The sequence below is a fragment of the Pistacia vera genome, unplaced genomic scaffold, assembly GCF_008641045.1.
Source record: "Pistacia vera cultivar Batoury unplaced genomic scaffold, PisVer_v2 Contig150, whole genome shotgun sequence".
NCBI lineage: Eukaryota > Viridiplantae > Streptophyta > Magnoliopsida > Sapindales > Anacardiaceae > Pistacia > Pistacia vera.
In genome coordinates this window covers 945,932-965,217 of record NW_022195577.1, presented here as the reverse complement: position 1 = coordinate 965,217, position 19,286 = coordinate 945,932, and the positions used below count along the sequence as shown (strand labels likewise).

General features: G+C 34.3%; 3 protein-coding genes across 4 annotated transcripts in view; 2 read left to right on the top strand and 1 right to left on the bottom strand.

Annotated features, from left to right (window-relative positions):
• The window catches only part of LOC116124206 (callose synthase 9-like), a 36,821-nt gene extending 30,289 nt beyond the window's left edge, over positions 1-6,532 (top strand). Inside the window, 15 exon segments of the mRNA XM_031409909.1 lie at positions 33-148; positions 241-324; positions 462-574; positions 686-738; positions 812-988; positions 1,431-1,478; positions 2,105-2,263; positions 3,485-3,598; positions 3,674-3,762; positions 3,875-4,033; positions 4,108-4,210; positions 4,517-4,636; positions 4,854-4,904; positions 5,007-5,189; positions 5,997-6,532. Coding sequence (XP_031265769.1) covers positions 33-148; positions 241-324; positions 462-574; positions 686-738; positions 812-988; positions 1,431-1,478; positions 2,105-2,263; positions 3,485-3,598; positions 3,674-3,762; positions 3,875-4,033; positions 4,108-4,210; positions 4,517-4,636; positions 4,854-4,904; positions 5,007-5,189; positions 5,997-6,233 — 1,806 coding nt within the window. The 3' untranslated portion in view covers positions 6,234-6,532.
• Positions 6,533-10,876: 4,344 nt separating this feature from the next.
• LOC116124208 (putative uncharacterized protein DDB_G0274535) lies at positions 10,877-15,277 on the top strand. Its single transcript, XM_031409912.1, has 5 exons — positions 10,877-11,085; positions 11,179-12,810; positions 13,100-13,595; positions 14,016-14,181; positions 14,730-15,277. Exons 1-2 carry the CDS (start codon positions 11,002-11,004, stop codon positions 12,463-12,465), a joined length of 1,371 nt encoding a protein of 456 aa, XP_031265772.1. The 5' UTR covers positions 10,877-11,001; the 3' UTR covers positions 12,466-12,810; positions 13,100-13,595; positions 14,016-14,181; positions 14,730-15,277.
• LOC116124207 (probable plastid-lipid-associated protein 12, chloroplastic) lies at positions 14,365-18,631 on the bottom strand. 2 transcript variants are annotated; one of them, XM_031409910.1, is made up of 11 exons: positions 18,308-18,631; positions 18,122-18,175; positions 17,911-17,985; positions 17,601-17,720; positions 16,261-16,452; positions 16,059-16,142; positions 15,866-15,958; positions 15,625-15,678; positions 15,419-15,498; positions 14,719-14,826; positions 14,366-14,638 (listed from the first exon to the last, which is right to left on the bottom strand). In XM_031409910.1, the coding sequence occupies exons 1-11, from the start codon at positions 18,548-18,550 to the stop codon at positions 14,551-14,553; spliced, it is 1,191 nt and encodes a 396-aa protein (XP_031265770.1). In that variant the 5' UTR covers positions 18,551-18,631; the 3' UTR covers positions 14,366-14,550. The 2 variants fall into 2 exon arrangements, with proteins under 2 accessions (XP_031265771.1, XP_031265770.1); XM_031409911.1 differs by lacking the exon at positions 15,625-15,678 and having other exon boundaries at positions 14,365-14,638.
• Positions 18,632-19,286: the final 655 nt, after the last annotated feature.

The window sequence follows — 19,286 nt, the reverse complement described above, 5'->3', positions numbered from 1 at the left end:
GTACCATGCACATCTCTGTTTCTCTATGTCAGGACAATTACTTTGAGGAAGCCTTGAAGATGAGAAATCTTCTTGAAGAATTTCACTGTGACCACGGTATTCGTCCTCCAACCATTCTTGGTGTTAGGGAGCATGTTTTCACTGGAAGGTATGTTTCTATAACATAACTATCGATTTCTTACCTCTCTCTAGCTGACTTTGTCGTCTTCACCTTGTATAATTATCCTTGATAATGTGCAGTGTCTCTTCTTTAGCATCTTTCATGTCCAAGCAAGAGACCAGTTTTGTAACTCTAGGTCAACGTGTTCTGGCAAATCCTTTAAAGTAAGTTCACTTTGTTAAATACAAGATGAGTATGATTAAGTTCTTAGTAAATACTGGATGAGAATGATCACTCAAAAAAAAAAAAAAAAAAAAAAAGATTCTGTCTAATTGTTAGTTGAAATGTCTGTAACATTTAGGTGCCGTATGCATTATGGTCATCCGGACATTTTTGATAGAGTTTTTCACATAACACGGGGTGGTATCAGCAAGGCATCTCGTGTTATCAACATCAGTGAAGATATCTACGCAGGTATATCTATTTCACGTGATAAGATGCAATTACGATGAATTGTCTACTAGGTTTTTGTGAAATGGTTTTGGTGTTATCTTTAATTACTGAAGGTTGCAAGTTAAATTTCAGGGTTTAATTCAACTTTACGGCAAGGGAATATTACTCATCATGAGTATATTCAGGTACATTTACTCTTTTTCTCTCTCTATCTCTCTGTGCATTTATGAGATTGACATTTCTTATTTGAACTCACAGGTCGGCAAAGGGCGAGATGTTGGGCTCAATCAGATTGCTCTATTTGAAGGGAAGGTTGCTGGTGGTAATGGTGAACAGGTCCTTAGTCGGGACATTTACAGGCTTGGGCAGCTGTTTGATTTCTTTAGGATGCTGTCATTTTACTTTACCACTGTTGGATTCTATTTTTGTACAATGGTATGTCCCCACTATACTATATTACCATCATTGGAATTTCTGGTTGGATGTCTAAAGGTTGAGAACTAATGATAGATCAGCTGAAGCATTTGTTGGCAACTTAATACTTTTTGTAATCCACTGGCGTTTGTGTCCATCTTTTTTCACTTTTTGTTTTGACTCTTAAATATGAGCTGTTGAAATGTATTTCTCTTCTAGCCTGCTTGACTAGACCCCTTGGTTAGTTATTTTTCCATTAGTCAGAGAAATCTGCATTTCATTTTTTGTTGTATGTTGCTTAATGTTTCTCCCTTTCTGTAAAGATAGAAGTGAACTGCCCATACAATTACATCCAAATGAGAGTTGCTTTCAGTTGATGCTGGAAGCTGGATGATGATGTTATAAATTGGATCTCTGAACAATTTCTTCTTTCTTAATTTCCTTCTTCTTTCTGCTTGTACAGTTAACGGTGCTGACAGTATACGTTTTTCTCTATGGGAAGGCCTATTTGGTAAGGATTTGTTTTCATCACATTTGCTATAATTTTTGTGCTGTATAGTTATTGAAGTTAGTAATTTTGATTTCTTCAATAATTATATTAATTTCGGAGGATATTTGCTATTTCATAAACCAATATTTTTATTGGTATTTTGTTAGCATTTGAAGCATGTTCTATTTAAACTAAAATGCTGGTGCTAATAATTGAGTCCAACAAAGTCTTCTTTATGTGTAATAAATCATGTACATGTTTCCGGTTGTGACTGAATTGCTTCTTTTGTTATGACAATGTGGCACTTTATATGAAATATTAAGCTAGACAACTTAATTAGCTTTTCAACTTTCGTTGCCCTTGGAGAGCTTTTTATTCTTTTTAGCTTGCCAGTCTTGTTTTAAATCGGGTAGTTTTCAGTTTGTATAAATCCAAACATCACTCCAAGGTTGATCCTGATTGTTGGACATTGTCACTTGTTGTAGATCCTGCATTATTGTACAAGTTTTTGTTTATTAATGAAGTGTGTGTGTGTATTAACTTTTTCATTTTCCTTCAATCTGTTACTAAATAGAAGCTGTGTTTGTGTGTGTGTGTTGAGTATTTCCAGTTGACTTTCTAGGTCTCTGAAACATTTTCTTTTTCAGGCACTATCTGGAGTTGGTGAAACCCTCCAAGAGAGAGCTCAGATAACAAACAACACTGCTCTGACTACTGCTCTGAATACACAGTTTCTCTTTCAAATTGGTGTTTTCACTGCTGTGCCGATGATTTTGGTTTCCATATTAGAACAGGGTTTCTTGAGGGTAATTACTTATCCAATACACATATTTCTAACTCTTTTTTTTATTGCCCATAAGATGAAGTGCTATTTGCTGCTTGGAGTTGAAGATGAGTTTTTATATTTTCTGTAAATCGACATCCATAATCTTATTTTATAATACTTGTATATGTAGCCTTACATTGTGAGCCATCTGGTATTTGTTGGTTGCTATCATCCCTGATAATGTTGGTGGTTAAATCACTCAGCAATAAGTTGTGTTTGTGATTTATGTTAATGATGGTGTGATGCTTTTCGTCTTCAATGACATAGATGATGATTTTTCTAAATGTATGCTTCAGATTGTTTCCTTTATAGCCTTTTTAAAAATGTTATTGAACTGTTGCGAGTGTTGGTCTTTTTAGTTTTGGGTTTCTTCGTACATTTTTACATAAATATCAGATTCTATTATGAAATGTCCAACCTAGCGCCTTTACAACTTTCCTTCCTTTACTGAACATTGATTTTGACTGAAATTCATGAACACAGTTTTCAACTGAATATTATGGCTGTTTTATAACTTGGTTAAGATTGGTGTTAGGAAAATTTTGTTTTGATTATTTCCATTTTTTGTTAGGACAATGCTTCCTCATTACCTACTGATATATCACAGATACGATAGAATAGGGGAGAGGAGGAAAGGGGAGAAAAGAAGACAGAAAGGAAACTAGGGATAAAATAAGATTAACAAGAAATCGTGGAAAAACAAAAGAGAGAGGGGAGAGAAACCACTACCCAATATTTCATATTCATTAAAATCAAGAGTCTTTTGTCAAAACAACATAGGCATATTTATATAGAGCCCAAAAACCCTAGTATAACAAGATAAAATCTTGAACTACCCTTAATATAGTAAACCTCACATAAGTAGAACAAAATTCCTTAAACATAGTACTTCCTAATATAGCTCCTATTATAAGTGCTAAAGCTTGTTTGAAATTCTCCATTGTTTACTTTCTCGAAGAAGGAAGTTTCTTTGTAGAATAGTTTTTGCTGCTCTGTCTGTCACCTGAGGTTATGGAAATCATCTACCATTTTGTGAGGTGTTCGATGTTTTATACATTAACATTCTGTAAATAAGACACTCCACCTTCTTTGTGCATATCATGTATTTAACCCCGAAATGTAATTCAGATCTTTATTTCTTTGGCAAAGCAGCTTTATATTATTACTCTACTGATATACTTCTGATTGATGCTGGCTGTAGGCTGTTGTCAGTTTTCTTACAATGCAGCTTCAGCTTTGTTCTGTCTTTTTCACATTCTCTCTTGGCACAAGAACACATTACTTTGGTCGGACTATTCTTCATGGTGGTGCAAGAGTATGTTCTTCTCTCTTTTCCTGCTTAATTACGTTCTTTAGGTGTGGGACATAATTAATCTTCTTCTTTCTTCAGTACCAAGCTACTGGTAGGGGTTTTGTGGTCCGCCATATTAAATTTTCAGAGAATTACAGGCTTTACTCCCGCAGTCACTTTGTTAAAGGGTGGGCTCTCTCTCTCTCTCCCACACACACACAACAGACACCCACACACACATACTGAGAGATCTTAGCTCTTGAAGTTGACTCATCATTCTAATTTTACCTGTGTCTTCAGGATAGAAGTTGCACTACTATTGGTGTTATATCTTGCATAAGGGTTCAGCGAGGGTGGTGCCTTATCCTATATTCTTGTTTCGATCAGCAGTTGGATTATGGCTCTTTCTTGGCTTTATGCTCCCTATTTGTTCAACCCATCAGGATTTGAGTGGCAAAAGTAAGCACTCCATTTATATTCTTGCAGCTGAGTTTCTAGAGCATTTGGTTGAATAATCGATTTTCTGATTTTAGGGTAGTGGAGGACTTTAGAGATTGGACAAATTGGCTTCTTTACAGAGGTGGAATTGGAGTTAAGGGAGAAGAAAGCTGGGAAGCTTGGTGGGAAGAGGAACTGGTATTTACTTCGGTTCTCTTATTAATCATCGAGTGATATTTGCTATCAATTTATCATGCTATGGTCTTTTAGTAGATTGATTTGTCCATCATCTTCTACTATGTCCTAGTGGTTAATCCTACTGTGCCATTGATGCCATTTTAACCATTCAAGTCCGTCTGGTATAATGTATTCTGTTAAATTTCGAGCTGTTAGGCATTATTTCTTGGTCTTTGTTTTGTAGTGCCACATTTAGCATAAAACTTCTATGCTTTAAATTTATATTGTAATTCTTTTTTCATTATTAATGATTTATGTCATCTACAGGCACACATTCGGACTTTGAGGGGGAGGATATTGGAGACTGTTTTGAGTCTAAGATTTTTCATCTTTCAGTATGGTATTGTCTACAAGTTAGATGTTCAGGGTCAAAACACATCATTGACGGTAAACACTCTTCATAAGTTGACCCTATTCTTTTTTACATCTTTTAGAAGCATGCTCTACACTGTTAATTAGCTTATATTGCATGCCTAAGGATAGGACGAATTTCTTTGTGCTTTTGTTCAGTTTTTAAAGGGCCTGACTGGGGTTCAAAGGATGAGTTCATTATATGAAGATATGTATGTGTAATAACATATTTTTGTGTTTTCAATTTGTTTAGGTCTATGGTCTTTCATGGGTTGTGCTTGCCATGCTAATACTTCTTTTCAAGGTATATATATGCTTTGAAACTCCTAAGATTGGACTTCAATTTTCAAACTTAATGTCATTTGGTTTGTAGTCGGAATTTCCCTTTACGAATCTGATTTTTCAGGTTTTCACCTTTAGCCAAAAGACATCAGTCAATTTCCAGCTCTTGTTGCGCTTTATCCAAGGTGTCTCCTTGTTGCTGGCTCTGGCTGGTTTGGCCATTGCCATTGCTTTTACGAGCTTGTCAGTCACAGACGTATTGGCTAGTATCTTAGCATTTATACCCACTGGATGGGGAATTCTTTGTGTAAGTTCTCTCCATCTGAAATTTTTTATTTTGTCTTGTATTTCCACTCACTGAGGCCATCTTTTTAGGGCATATGTAAAAAATGTACTTATATTCTCGACAGAATCAAACTCGAAATTTTTTACTAAAGTCATTGTTCAACAATATGCCTGTGCCAGACATTAATTACAATCTTCTTGTATAGTATTGATGCATAACATTCTTGTCCACCAAACATCAAATAACAGATTTTGCCCCTCAGGATATCCATTAGATGATGCAGGATCATATTAGGTTCAGCCCTTACATTTATAATGAATTTTATTTAACAAAAAAGATATCAAGCACTTCTCTATTTCGGCTTATGGGTATCTATAATGTTTGCAACGTGGCGTCAACTACATGCATCTTCCAAACTTTAGTTTAATTTCTAGAAAGTGAGGTGCTTCCTTCTGTCTCTACTTCTGAATCTCCATTTGCCTGAAAAAGTCTTTACATTGATTAAGTTTAGAAGCCATAATCTTGCATGCTTGCTTTGGCTGTTTTAGAAAATTAAAAGTCTTTACAGAGATTTCGAGTTTCTTTGTAAGTGAACAGACCGAGGACTTCCATTCATGAATCAATGTCAGATATATATTAATTTAAAAAATGACGGTATGCTGATAAATATCGAAGTGAATTTGTTTCCATTTAATGTGAGTCGAACATTATAAGACTGAATAGGAAGCTGAAGAAAAAGGTCATGGCTAGGAATTGTACCATTATTTCCAGATTGCTTTCATATATTGATCTCCTACTTTAACACAACGTTGTTCCATTATTTTGCAGATTGCTGCTGCTTGGAAGCCTTTGATAAAGAGGCTTGGACTCTGGAAATCTGTCCGTTCCATTGCCCGACTCTATGATGCTGGGATGGGAATGGTTATCTTCATCCCTGTCGCATTCGTTTCATGGTTCCCATTTGTATCGACATTCCAAACCCGTCTCATGTTCAACCAAGCCTTCAGCCGAGGTCTGGAAATTTCCCTCATTCTTTCTGGAAACAACCAGAACACTGGGATATGATCACAATCAGACTATTCGGAATCTTGTAAATGAGAGTTGCTCCATGTTTACTGATTTGTTAGGAGAGTTTAGTATTAGTGTGAATTTTTTTGATCGGACAAACCTATCGAGAATTTGTTGTACTCGGATTTTTCCCCAGATGAGCATGAGCTTTGTGAATAACTACTGTATCATTTATTGTAATATATGCCAGGCCTGGGAGTTAAATTAATTAGTGACCTTATTGAAGCTTGTTTGTTGTATCAAAACAGTTCACGGGATCATTTCAACATATATATTTTATCGCGTAATTTTGGCTCTTTTGAGTAATATTATGATTTTCAGGGTACATGTATTGACAGAAGAAAGAATCTCCAGTTTTGGGAGCGATTATTGAATTCACCAGACTTCTTTTTTCAATTTTCAGATTGGATTGTTACATGTTTGTGCCAATATTTCAAGTTAAAAATTAGTGATCGTTATTGAAATATATGATTTGTTGGATGTTGGGACTGTTTATATACTTTAATAAGAGTTAATAACATTAATCCCTTGAGGTATAATATATCACCATAAGGTTTTGGGAATAGCATAAATCTCTTTGTCGTTAAGTTGTAAGTGTCAGAAACTTATAACAATGTAAATTTTAAAAGTTCATTAATTGTAACTTGTAAGTGAATTTCTGTTATTTCAAAAACTTCAAGATAATTTATATGATAGAAAGATGGTCATTGAATTTTTTTTTATTTTTTATTTTTTATTTTTTTTGAAGAGTTAAAAACAAATATAGATGAAAAAACGTAGACATAATTATTTAGCGTTTTTAATTTACAGTAATTCAATATCTATAGAAGAGAAGTCAAATGTGGTTAATTTCATTGTTTTAAAACCCAACCCGGGGTGAAATCCGACAAAGTGGTTGGGCCTTAGATTGACCGGTTTAATCAATTTGATCGGCAAGTCAAACCGGTTTTCAAAGGTTTGAAATCTAACAAAAATATTCTTGAAAATATGTAAGTCTATGTAGGTTTGAAATATTGCAAAAATACCCCAAACATGACCGTCGACGTCAGTAAATAGGGCATGTTTCCGATGACAACAACACTCTCCTTCACCACGAAAACACTCCCCTCAACCTCTTGACCAAAACCCATCTCACCTCTCCCTCGATCACCTCCCTAATTGCCGGGAACATCGGGCTTTTTCCGACAACATAATTTTGCAATTTCTAGTTGATTTACTCATCGGAAATCACAGCCGTTGCCACCATTGTAGTCATCAACCATTCCTCTTCAAAAACCTTAACATTCCAACCTTAATTATTCAAGGATTGATGTCCTAATTTCTAGGGTTTTCGATGAATAGGAAATTTTATAACCCGACTTGGTGAAGGCCTTAAGTCCTGATTCAACCAGTCGGGCCGGGTCGAGTTTTAAAACACTAGTTAATTGTACATGAACTCAACAACTTCTAAACCGATGAAATTAATAATGAATTGATTGTTATAAATTTGAGTTGATATAGACTAATCTATGAAAAATTATAATGTTTGTGATTAAACATGTTATAGATATTACTTAGATTATAAACTACTTCCGTTTGTGGCATATGTTTACGCATATGACTTGGATTATAAGAAATATGAAATTCCGTTGTACATATCTAAATTACTGAAAATATTTGAAAATTGTTACATATATAAATGATAATTAAGAAATTTTCAATCTCGTTTTGTGCTTCGGATTTTAAAACTAGAATCCTCTTCAAATCTTATAATCCTTGAAAAGTGGAAAACAATAGTATTTTTGTCAACTACCACTTGGAGGCCTATGTTAAAAAAACAAAAGGAGGTGTCATGAGTTCTTGAGTTCGAGTCATTTCAGACACTAATAGGGGTGACCACTGATGTCCTTACTCGGCCGACAGTTTCAGGGCTCTAGGGGATTAGTTGAGATAGGGACGGATCCAGCCCTTTGGCCTACCCTCATATTTAAAAAAAAAAAAAAAAAAATTATTAATATATATAGACCCACAAAAAATTGTTATTAATATATATACTTAGGCTTACCATCAGATTTTTTTAAAATGAGAACTATAATACATATATCTAGGTCCACAAAAAACTTGTTATTAATATATATATATTTTAAACCTACATCATATGAAAAGTTTAAAACTTTTTCCACTCTTTTTCTCCACAGCTCCTCCTATTTTTTATGATTTTATCCCCAAAATTTTTTGCTTTCTCATTTTTTTCACGCTATTTGCTCTTAAAACTTTTGAAGACTAAAATTGTTGAAGCTTTCACTACTCAAGGTACCACAATTAGCTTCGTTTTTTATTTTATCAGTTTTATGTATGTGTATTGCTCATTTCAATTTAGTTTATTTTGGGGTTGCATCATGCTTATTTTTTTGGAGGCTTTTTATTATACTTCGAGGGAAAAAAGACATGGATCTTGTGAGTTTATTTTGTATTTTGTGTCTAAGAATGAACTTACTTTTTCAAATTAAAACATTAACTATATTTTAAAGGACATTATTCTTCACCCTTCACCTACCATTTTTCTACATTTAAAACATCATTGTTTAGCTGCTCAAAATTATTAAAAAAATTTGAGTTATTATCTATGTTTACACCAAAAAAATCCTCCATTGTTTTTTATTAATTCATATTAAAAGTCAACATAACGTTGATTTGATTTAAGTTTTCGTTGATTTTAGCTTAAGTTAGGTCAGATCAAAGTTATGAAAATTTATATTAAAATCATTGGAAGCCAAAAATTAAAAATTAAAAAAATTAAAAGAAGGTTTTGCTTAAGGTTTATTCAACACATTTACTTAAAATTTTGCTTTTCATAGATTTATTCAAATAGAAAATTATTGTGTTATTGCATTATTTTCTCTTAGGTTCTTGATAATAATTTTTTAAAGTTTTTATTAGTTATTTGACAAACAATGACGGAGTCGTAAAGACCCTTCCTAGGCAAAAACCCTGGATCCGACATTGAGTTGAGGTACACATAAGCTGACCTAAATACTCCCGGTTATTAAAAAAAAAAAAAGTAGTATTTTTGTCATGGTTAGATTCCTAAGTCAAATCTTGTGGAAACAAAGTGCATGCCTAATAATGAAATGTGAAAACACATTTGTTGTTGTTGATTAGGTAAAAGAGAATCACATGGGTTGAATGAGGCATATCACATGAGTTTAACATTAGCCATTCATTAGGAGAAACTAAATGTCAAAATTATTGAATCTTAAGACTTATATTTTAGTTAGTTAAGTTTCACATTCACCGCTCACAAGATTTTACTACTCTTTTTATAAGAGTATACATATATATATATATATATATATATATCGAAACCCAATTTTAGGTTGGCTCGGAATATACATATTTTTTTGGGTAATTAGCTCAGAATATATTAAAATAAAAATTATACTTAATTAAGTTAATACTTCCTATTGAGACTAGTCCTTGACAATATGAAATTATAGTTGGGTGTCTTTATCGTACTTTATATTATTCCGTTGAAAGGTCAAAATATAATTGGGAAGAATATATTCTTTTGAAATAAGTAATGAAAATTTTCTTTCTTTCAACTATATTTTTTAATTACCCTTGAATGCTTCAAAATTTTGTATTACAAATTCAACTAATTAATTGAAATTATAGTAGCTTGACTCTATTTTTATGTCAAAAATTGACATTGACCAACTTTTGGTAATATGTTTTGGTTAATATTAGTTATGCTATTTTACAAGTTTCCATTAAATATATCAATAATAATAAAATAAAATAAAATCAATCACCATCTCAAATTTACATCTTTAAATAATCTGTCATTAGTAGTAAATTAACGTACACAATGAAATAATTTGACGAATGAATACAAATTCTCTTATCAAATTATAATTTTAGAATATATCATTTACTTCAAAACTCTCATCGATGAAACCTTAAAAGGCTTAAGTCTTAACATTTTGACTGTATTAAAAATAATGTTTGATCAACGAAACAATATTACAACCTTCTTTCACAATCTACGACATAAAAACTCACTATTGATCAACTAACAAAATAGGTCACAACTAATTATATAGCTCATGTATATACATTTACGAACTAATCAATGACAAACTGTCATGTTGAGATTATGAGAGAAGGTTATGAATCTAACATTATTATTGTATTATTTAATGTGCTTATTAGGATAATGTTATATATCTCATTGTTAGATATTTAATATCTTTCGATATAAACTATGAGTTATATGTTTTTTATGGTTTTATTCATAAAAGTAATAAAATTCACGTATAATTTATGTGATAAATATAAAAATTTTGATCATTAATAAAAAAATAATTTTTCTCAATAATTGTATTATCTTTTAAGAAAGTCGATATAAAATTTCTCAATTAGGTAATTGTGCAATTAACGCAACCAAACCGACTTTCTCCCCAACCGATTCCATCTCCCCACGTAATACCCTTTGTCCTACTCCTTCTCTAACACGTACTTTCAATCTCAACCCTCCATTACTCATCAACACCATCTAGCCGTCAATCCCATCTCGACCCCCACTATATAAACTTCTCTCACCGTTCTGTTTCGTTCTTAGCAAAACATCAACAAATCAGGGGACTTTCAGATCTAAAAGAGCAAAAAAACAATTATTTTGAAACAAAAATTCATCTCAAATTTACCTCCAAATAAGAGCAAAATCAAATTACCATTAGAATTAGGGTTGGGGTTAGGGTTTGAATTTGGAGATTTCACTTAATCAATGAACGATCAGCAAACACAGATGATGATTAATCAAGCTAAGATCGTGAATCACCTTCCTCCGCCGCTTCCTCCGCCGCAGCAGGTAACGTGTCGATTTCTTAACTGTCTTGGTTGTGATGTTTGTTATAGTGGGTATTATCAATCTTACGAGACGATGAGTTGGGATTCTTTTCAGGTGATGAATCAGCAGCCTCAATTGCCGGTTCCATCTCAGCCGTTGATCTTGAATCGTGGCTACGTTGGTAACAGTAATAATAATCTTAATAATAGTAATAATAATAAACTGAAGCCTTGGCAGACTCTGCAGCAAAACCCTAGCAAGATTGGTAATTTTGGTGTGTCTAAACCGAGGAGTAGTAATAATAATAATAATAATAATAATAACTGGAAGGGGAAGAAGATGAAACAGAGTGTTGGTCAGGGTAGTACTCAAGGGTACAACCCTCCAACGCTTCATGAATTGCAGTCACAGAACCGTCAGAAGACAAGGAAGTTTTACCCCAATAAGAAGAAGTTTAATAATAATGGGAATAATAACAATAGGTTTGCTCCATATGCTCCGCGTAATACTACTTCTTTTATTATTAGAGCTAAGAAGTCTGGTGGGATTGCTTCTTTGGTTTCTCCGTGCCCTGTGACGCCGGCGGTCTTGCCAACTCCGATATTTTCACCCTCAAGGGAGGTGTTGGGTGACATGGCGAAAGAAGAGTGGGGAGTTGATGGGTATGGTTCAATGAAGGGTTTGATTAGGTTAAGATCGGGAAATGAACTTGAGAATGAGCACGATGAGGAAGATGACGATGATGCAAATGGGTCTAGTGAGAGCGATGTAGAGGAGCATGTTGAAGTTGAGAGGAGATTAGATCATGATTTGAGTCGTTTTGAAATGATTTATCCGAATTATAGTGGTAATAGTGCTGGTGGAGATTATAATAATGTTTTGGAGAATAGAGTGGATGATCAAGATAGTCATATTGCACAATTGGAGGAGGAGAACTTGACATTGAAAGAGAGGTTGTTTTTAATGGAGAGAGAGATGTCAGATATGAGGAGAAGGTTGCTATTTCTTGAGAGACAGAATTGTAATCATCGAAGTGGTGTGGGTGGGGAAGATGTTAATGAGGAGGTGGTGGAAAATGAGTCAGAGAATGAAAGTGAAAATGGTTCTGATGTTCGTGAGGGTAAAGAAGAGAATAATGAAGATGTTTGTATGGAAGATTGTGTACCTGATGACACGAAGAAAGAAGAAAAAGAGGAAAAGGCAATTAAGAATGAGTTTGTGAATGAAGGCATGATAGCAGAAGAGGATGGTCAAAGAAAGGTAGAAAAGGTGGATGATGAAATGTATGCAGAGGATGAATCTAAGAGAGAAGAGAAAGAAACTGGGAATGGAATTCAAGAAGGTGGAGTCGATGTAGTTGTGGAGAAAGAAAAGGGCAAGGATGGGCAAGGATGTGATTAGAAGAGCATTGATGGCAGGGACTAACGTGATTGTTCTGCCAGTATATGGGTTTGATAGTTATTTGGAATGTTTTGTGCAGCTAATGGATATATGGTTTCTATGTAGATGTAACATAGTTTCTGCTTCGTTTTTCTTTCATCTCTTATTTGTCTTACAGGGAAAGAGAGGAAGGCTGGACTGGTTCTCCATTCTTTGTCCTTGTTTGACTTAGGTAGTCAGTAGGCCATAGTTTCTTTCTTTCTCGCCTTTCTTTCTGGGTTTTATTTTTCTTTCTTTCTGGTAGGACAGTTGAGTTTGAGTTCTCTGTTAGAGACAAATATCTGTATGCCTGTTGAAATGTACAAGGTAAATCAATGAACTATTATGTACTGGAATTTCTTTTGCTTAATATCATCAAGATCTTTTCAATATGGTTATTGTTTTTGTTTTTTTACTTTTGGAAATACGTTTTATATGGGAATGAAGTACTTGTACTGATGGAAAAATATTTATGTTGTGGATCAATGTTTCTGGTATTTTATGTTTCTGTCTTTCTCATTGTTTACAATTCCATTAAGATCTTTTACTCCTCTGCCACAATTAAGTTCCTTTCTGCTATCTAATATGGATGTCCGTTAAATTGTCTTTGTGATAGTTCTGCAAGTTGTGAGCATGAGGAGAATGTGTTAACATCTTGCCAGTGTAAGTTCTAAACAGTTCAAACATGCTTGTCTTATAAACTTAAAGACAAGTGATTGATTTTTGTATCTATGCACTGTATCTTTATTAGTTATTCTGAACGCGATTTCAATTTCTTAGTTCCCAAATACTTTTGTTTTTCCTCGGTTCTTTTTTTGCTATAACATATGGCTATTAAGAATGTTTACCTGTTGGCACGAGGAAGGGAATGTGTATTTATATGCTTGACAAGTTTAAATTGAATTACACAAGTTGGATTCTTTCACAAGCTTGCTGTGTTTCTTTATATATGTGGATTCTGCATTGTGGATGCTTGTTTACTTGAAGTTTCTGGGCAACAAACAGAAGAGTTTCTTGAGCATTGCTGCTGTAGATTCTTTGAGCCGGTTGCTTGATCTGAAGGTCAGAGTGATGGCAGTCTATATCCACGATGGTTTTTATATTCTTCTTTAGTAAGTGGCCAACGTTTTGTTGTTTGTTGCAATTAATTACAACATTCGGCTGCAATTTCATGTATGTTGCTACTTGCATAGAAAACTGTGCTTTATAATTTCTCGTGTGATAGAATTAGTTGATATTGAAAAATCATAATAGTCGCCCACACTTGATAGCTGAAATCTCATGTTTGAATTCTTCAAAAAAGCGTAGTTATACCACACTATTGTAGTTTTATATAGCCCATATTTCTTAGCCATATCAGTCATCCAGGATGGCCCCCTTTTGATTTGTGGCTTTCATTATGCTTTAATCTAATTTTACGACTGATGTCAGTTATTGGAATTTTTTCTCCAAATGTTGATACTGAGGAATTGAATTACATTCTCTAAATGTCGACACTGAGAGATTGAAATTATGTGGTGGTATGTTTACAGGAATCAATGAAGAAGAAATCACAAGATCTTCTTGGTTAGTAGGCCAGTGGGCTGAGCACTTAAATTTGGAAGGCTTTGAAATTGGTTTGACAACTGAAGCGGTGTTTTCCCCAGATTTAGTATCCGCGTTTCATTTGGTTGCCTCGGTAAATCACCCTGTCAAAAGGTGATTTTTAGTGCTCAATATAGAATTCCCTAGTGGTTCCTTGGCCAAGAAGGGTTCCTGTTCTGTTCCTTGGTCAAGAAGGGTTCCTCTTCTGTTCCTTGGTCAAGAAGGGTTCAAATTTGTCAACTTGCATGAGGCTGAACCCTTATTTTATTTTGTTTTATTTTATTTTTGTGCCCTGAAAAAGATTTGAATCAACCTCCTTTGGTTTCTATGGTTTCAAAAATTAATCAGTTGATTTGCGACTATTGACCGTAACAACATGAGACATAATTCCCCTGAGTGATTGACCAAAACATCTTTCATATGAACTCGAAGAGTAGTTAAATTAATTACATGTATACACTTTATATCATAGAATCATGGAATTTACTTTTGCTTTGAACCATCGGTTCGCACATGCACAAAGAGAATATTGTTGTATCCTCTGCTGATTCTGATCTTGTCATCACTATATCTGCATTATACATTTAACATACATGAGCTGAGCATAAAATAATCAGTATTGCCACAGATCCAAGAGTTAAAAGATCTTACAGCAGCTCCAGATCCATCTTTGTTTCCATCTCTACAGGATACCCAAATGGCCCAGCGATAATGGCTGCATCATCCATGGTGACATTGTATGTGTTGGCGCTGGCTCTCCTGGCAATGAGGAGCCCTAAATCAGATTAGCTTCTGCAATGGTTTGCCTGGTATGCTCAATACAAACGTATGACATACGGGTTTTCCAGGTTCTGGGTGCTCGAGTTAAAACTGAGCTGGACTGTTGTCCGCTAAATCATTACTTAGATGTTAATGTTATTGGTTTGGTAATCTTATCAATGTGAAATTCCTTGCATGTTAATCTAATGATTCTTATAGATTCGATAATTTCATTGACGTGAAAGCAGCCGTCTCTAGATTCTAGAACAGCTGTGTTCTCCTGGTATAAGTTTGATTCTTTTTATGTCATTCCAAAAGAAAGATGCCCAACTGATTGGAATCATATAAACGCTTTTCCTCGAAATCCAACCTTTGATAAAGATTGGGTTCCTGAAATTACTGTTGTATATTCTCTCTTTTTGAGACCCCGTAGAATCAACTGGCATTACAACTCGAAACTATTTAGTTTAGTTATATTTTTGAAAATATTTTCAGATCACAAACCAAACATGGCCTTCGTTTAGGGTTTGTAACTTTTGACTGTTTCCAAACGTATACGTTAAGAGGTTATGAAGATGAATGAGAAACTTACACAAACTTGCCGGTCATGGAGAATCTGAACCCGAGTAAGATGTCAACGGCGAATTTAAGTTGTCCATCCTTCTTGACAATCTAAAAACATCAAGAGAATGAGAATATGAATTAATCGAATTGGTGTAATACAAAAATTAAAAGCAATAAGCAGTTTATGGCACCATCACTTCTACATCATAATGAAGACTTGAATCTCAGTCTCACCTGCTTGCCCATTAGACCATTGCCAGCATTCTCTAACCAACTATCTGTCTCTACCTTCAACACAAAAATAGGTTAAATTTACCTTACTATTTGAATATATACGCTTCTTCTAGATTGCATTATTACAAACTTATGTTTAGTTCGAATCTCGATACAAATATCAGTACTATTGTTACTAAATCAAGAAAGATCTTTGATTCATGCTAGAATGATTGTTCGAGTTAAAAGTTTTTAGGCACACCTGAGAACTCCATATCATCTGCCATTCTCCCTCAATGAGTTCTGGTTCATCTTTAGCTGTACTTTGATTCAAGGAGACAAACTCATCGATTGCCTGAATTGTTCATGAAAAGTTCCAGCAAGTAAAAATACATCAGCGATAAGAGAACCTCTTTTCGACAATGTTACTTAAATGATTGAATTTAGTCTTTTACCTCTCTAACTTGCGTTCCTGTCGAAATGGCTGCTAGTAGTCTTTGCCTTGATTCCGTTTTCTTTTGCAGCACAAATGTGGTGCCCTGCACTACAGAAACATTATTGGACGCGCTTAGAAAATTGACCTATTACTAACAGAGAAGGTGACAGCAAACTGGAGTGCTCAAATAGTACTTTGGTGGCAACAAAGTGTTTATTTACCTTATTTCCTCTTGATATCCGTAGATTTCCAGATGGCGACAAATATGTAGTGTCCAGCCAACCCTTTGCTTCATCACCAAGAAGCCTGAATGGCACCGGATAAGGAACCTTAAAAGGTAAAAATTTAAAAGAGAAGGCTGCTCTATCGAATCTGAAAAGGATTCTTTTTCCATCTTTGATCGACGCTTCTGCCTGTGTGTGGAAACAAAAAGAAAATGAAATGCATAATGCTGCAAAAGAAGGCAACATTAACTGCACAGGAACATAAAACTTGTGGATTCCCAATAACTCAAGGGATAGAATGAGTCAAGGTGAGGAAAGCCCAAGTAATGCTAATTTTTCTATTGAGACTTTTTCAAATTGAGGCAGGCAACTGAATCTAAAACTGGGAAATCTAACATTTTCCCCACTGGAAATGTTTAAATCAGCGAGAGACTTATCCTTCCAAGACAAAGTATAAATATCATCAACAAAGCAGAACCAACACAATGGGCTAATCATATGCAGGCGGAGAAACAGAGACCTTAGATGAAATGAGCAGGTAAATATGCATTGGTTAAGACAAGGTCGGTAACATTCTGGCTGGTTAATCAGGGTCATTTCTCAGTGATCCCAGTAGGCATAAGACATAGGAAAGTGTTTGTCAAGAAAAAACCAATTTATCTAGGATGCTACCTTGGAAGAGAACTAGGATATTACCTCTTTTTAACAGAAAAGATCCACAAGAAGCAAACTACATCCGCTCTGAGAAAGGGCTTTCCTCTAGGACAAAGTTAATTTTATTCATTTCTTGCATCCTAGAATACATATAGAGGGTCACCGTTTATGAATAAGATACAACTCCTATCTGATAAGGGCTTTCCTCTAGTACAAAGTTAATTCTATTCATTTCTTGAATCCTAGAATACATTTAGAGGGTCACCGTTTATGAATAAGATACAACTCCTATCTGATACTCATGAAGCGATTAGCAAGAATGCATCTTAATCAGGCATTTTCATCTTTCAAAAGAAACATCATCTCTCCCAACCTTTTTCCCACCCAACTTCAATTGAAAATGCGGAGAAAACATAAAGCAGGATTATTCAAGAGAGTTCTTCAATCAAAGTGACTGGAATGCCTCATACAAATAACACTCTGTCCAAGACCCAATTTGCCTACTAACTTAAATAACCAAAATCTAGATTCGAATTGGTTTTTGTAACCACAGACAAACAGATTTGCAGAGTTCTTGCAGCTAGCTACTTCTTATTACAAGATAACAAGAACATAGTCCTTGTACACAAAATTTACCAAGACTAATAACAGTTGTGAAAGTGAAGACAAATGTAGGATCATACCTCTACTTTTAGCTCACCTATTGCTTCAGAAAATTTTACAATATTCGATACACGCGGGTCATTTATCCGAAGGGATATCTCTTGAAATACACTAAAATTGTCAACCCCCACAAATGTTCTCTGCAATTACATACAAATGATGAATCCAACAAATAAAGAAATAAACACCCATCTCAAAAATTAAGAAAAACACATGAAAATGCCTAATTTTTAATTCTTCTCAAAAGGGTTTTTACCTCTCACATTGTCTTCTAAACCTCTACATGAAAAAAAAAAAAAAAATACTTTGTTATGAAATTTATGAGACTACCTGAATTGGAGATGCTGTTCCCGGTCTTGTTGTAAACATTAGTTGCCAACGACCCTCAATTAAACTAGATCCTGTCTACAGAAATTCAAACAATTAAACAAAACCATAAATATTTCTCCTTTACAACATAATTTGAGCCCATTTCTGCAACAAATACATTAAACCCACAAGAAAAAGAAAAAGAATTAATACTCCAAATATGAACACTTACTGGATCAGGCACGCCTGGTGAATCTTCAAGAACTTTCACTGCATGTTCAACATCCTGCAAAGCTTCTAATTCTATTAAAAATAATCACATAACTTTTGAAAAACAAATAAATAATTAAATAAAACTAATTAAGCTCATGCTGTGAATATATTTTAATATTAAAAATGGATTCTAAAAATTTCATACGTTGAGTTGCTGCGGAGAGGCTGATTTTCCACGGCCTTGGATGCCGATAAGGGCATCGATGAGTTGGTTTTCTTCTTCAGTGAAGGTCAGCTCCTGCTGGCCCACAACTGAAGCTCTCAAAAGAAGAGAAGTTGGGCGAGTTGGAGAGAGTTTGAAGGGCTTTGAAGAGGAAAACTTGTGACTTCTTTGAGTGAATGGAGGTGGACATGCGCTAATATTTGCTGTATGAAATCTAAGCGCCATTGTTGAGTGAGAAGGAGCGAGTCAGTGAGTGAGTGTGAGACAGCGAGTTGAGGTTATGAGTGGTCGACGGTTGGTGACCGTTACTAGTGGTGTTCGAAGGAAGAGAATCTAGAGTGATATCTATAAGTATAACATCTTGAGAGTTCTTACACGTGGAATTGTTTTCTTCTGACACGTGGCTTTCAAGAATTTGTCATAAATAAAAATAATAATATACATACAAATTTCTTGTGCATGCAATATTTATGAAAAAAAACAAGAGAAAATAATTATTTTTTAAGAACATTTTTTTTTTATTAACTGAGCTTACGCGCACTTCACTAATCCTTAGGGGAAGCACTTCTCTAATCGTTAGGGGAAGCTATCTCATGACAACACATCGCAGTAATTTCCTAAGTAAATCATAAATAAATGTACTATTTTTACATTCAACAAGAAATCAAACGTGGAACTATGGTTGAAGCTATGCATAGTCCCTTGGTTAAAGAGATTGTGATTGATCTAAGGGTTATAATTCCATTCTTCTAAGTAACAAATCCATTTGTGAAACGTAATAAATGTCGCAAGTATTTTGATTTAATAATTTTAAAGAAAAAGTAATTTTTTTTTTTTTTTTATAATAAATTCTTTTTCCGTGTTAAAATGATATTTTATATACAATTGGGTCTTAGTGGTAAATGAAAAGAAATATTTACCTATTTATGTTTAATAGCATAAATAATTAATTAAAGTTGTC